Source organism: Phalaenopsis equestris, unplaced genomic scaffold (assembly GCF_001263595.1).
Source record: "Phalaenopsis equestris unplaced genomic scaffold, ASM126359v1 Scaffold000765, whole genome shotgun sequence".
Lineage (NCBI taxonomy): Eukaryota > Viridiplantae > Streptophyta > Magnoliopsida > Asparagales > Orchidaceae > Phalaenopsis > Phalaenopsis equestris.
The window spans coordinates 282669-283964 of NW_018165205.1; the positions used below are offsets into that span (position 1 = coordinate 282669).

Consider the following 1296-nt stretch of genomic DNA (forward strand, 5'->3'; position numbering starts at 1 on the left):
AGCGATTCCGACGGCAGAACAGGCGTGCGCAGATGAAAACGATGAAGGTAGCGGTCATCCCTAACCCTATCACCGTTGTGGTAAGATTCACCCCAGAGCCCATCATTCTGCTTTCCTCCGACCGCAATCCCGCAGACTTTTCCTCTTTTCTTCAACCTCGCCTCTCCCAATGCCGTCACTCGCCGCCGCGGTAGAGAAAGAAGATGAGAGCATGGGTTGGGGTTCGGAGGTGAGGGCAGGGGCCATGAGTAATACCCATCGCTTAGAATTCCGGAATAGCTTTGCTCAATGGCAAGGTATGCAGATATTGATTAGATGGATCTTTGAATGCTTGTTTAATGGGAAGGAAAAGGACATAAAGGAGATTCTGTGCTTGGGTGAGACAAAATAAGCAGGGAGTGAGGATGAGGAATAGGCCCCTAAAGTATGTATTTTTTTTTGGGAAGAATGAAGTCAAAGATTGTGGTTTGGGATCAAAACCGTTCAAAAAAGCTGTTTTATACATAATTTTAGAATAAAAAGGATACATAGGAGTTTTTTTTAAGTCAATAAGTCATGTGAATATATAATTTTTTGGAACGTTTTTATTTGTTTTTTTAGATGAAACACAAAATATCCAATCACATGGAATCATTATAAGTTCAGTCATAAACAGTTCTGGTTTCTCTTCCATGGCTTCATCACGTACATTTTTTATTTTTTTTCAAAAATGGCATGATGCTAAGATACAAGCCCCCAACCACAGCCACATTTAATATGCATGACCACTTATCCCGTGCTGCAAAGACAGATGCACACAAGCGCGCTCGAACCCATGACCCCAGGGGACTCAAGCTGACAACGCGGCTGCCAATCAAAGAGTCATGACTTCATCGAGTACAAAATGTCTGAGACTCGACCATCTGATGTTGGGCCTTGTTTAGAGAACAATAGAAGCGAGAGAAGGTTGAGGAAGATTAATAAAAAAATGAAAGTCGTTGAAAAAACTATCGTATGTGATAGAGAAAAGGAAGCCCAGAAATAGGGAATTTATAGGTAGAAGTGAAGGAATTGGGGTTCTTGGCTCTTCCTCAACGAGTTCATGTCGAGGTTATTCTATGTAGACATCTGGGAGAGCTCCAACATCATTTTGTGGTGTTGGGATGTATTGGCTTTTTAAGTATGGTATTTCATTGTGGTTCGAACCTGATGTTGTAAGCATCGCTCCTACGTGAAATTGGGGAACGAAAGGCATTCAAAGGTTACTCTGGACATTTCTACTTATGTGCCAAATGAAAGGTGGAAGTTGTTAAGATT

At 41.7% G+C, this 1296-nt stretch overlaps 1 protein-coding gene across 1 annotated transcript in view; it reads right to left on the reverse strand.

Moving 5' to 3' along the window:
- Window positions 1–419, reverse strand: part of LOC110031060 (RING-H2 finger protein ATL39-like) — a 2777-nt gene extending 2358 nt beyond the window's left edge. The window contains exon 1 of the mRNA XM_020734095.1: window positions 21–419. Coding sequence (XP_020589754.1) covers window positions 21–106 — 86 coding nt within the window. The 5' untranslated portion in view covers window positions 107–419. The remainder of the gene's footprint in view (window positions 1–20) is intronic.
- Between the last annotated feature and the right edge of the window lie 877 nt (window positions 420–1296).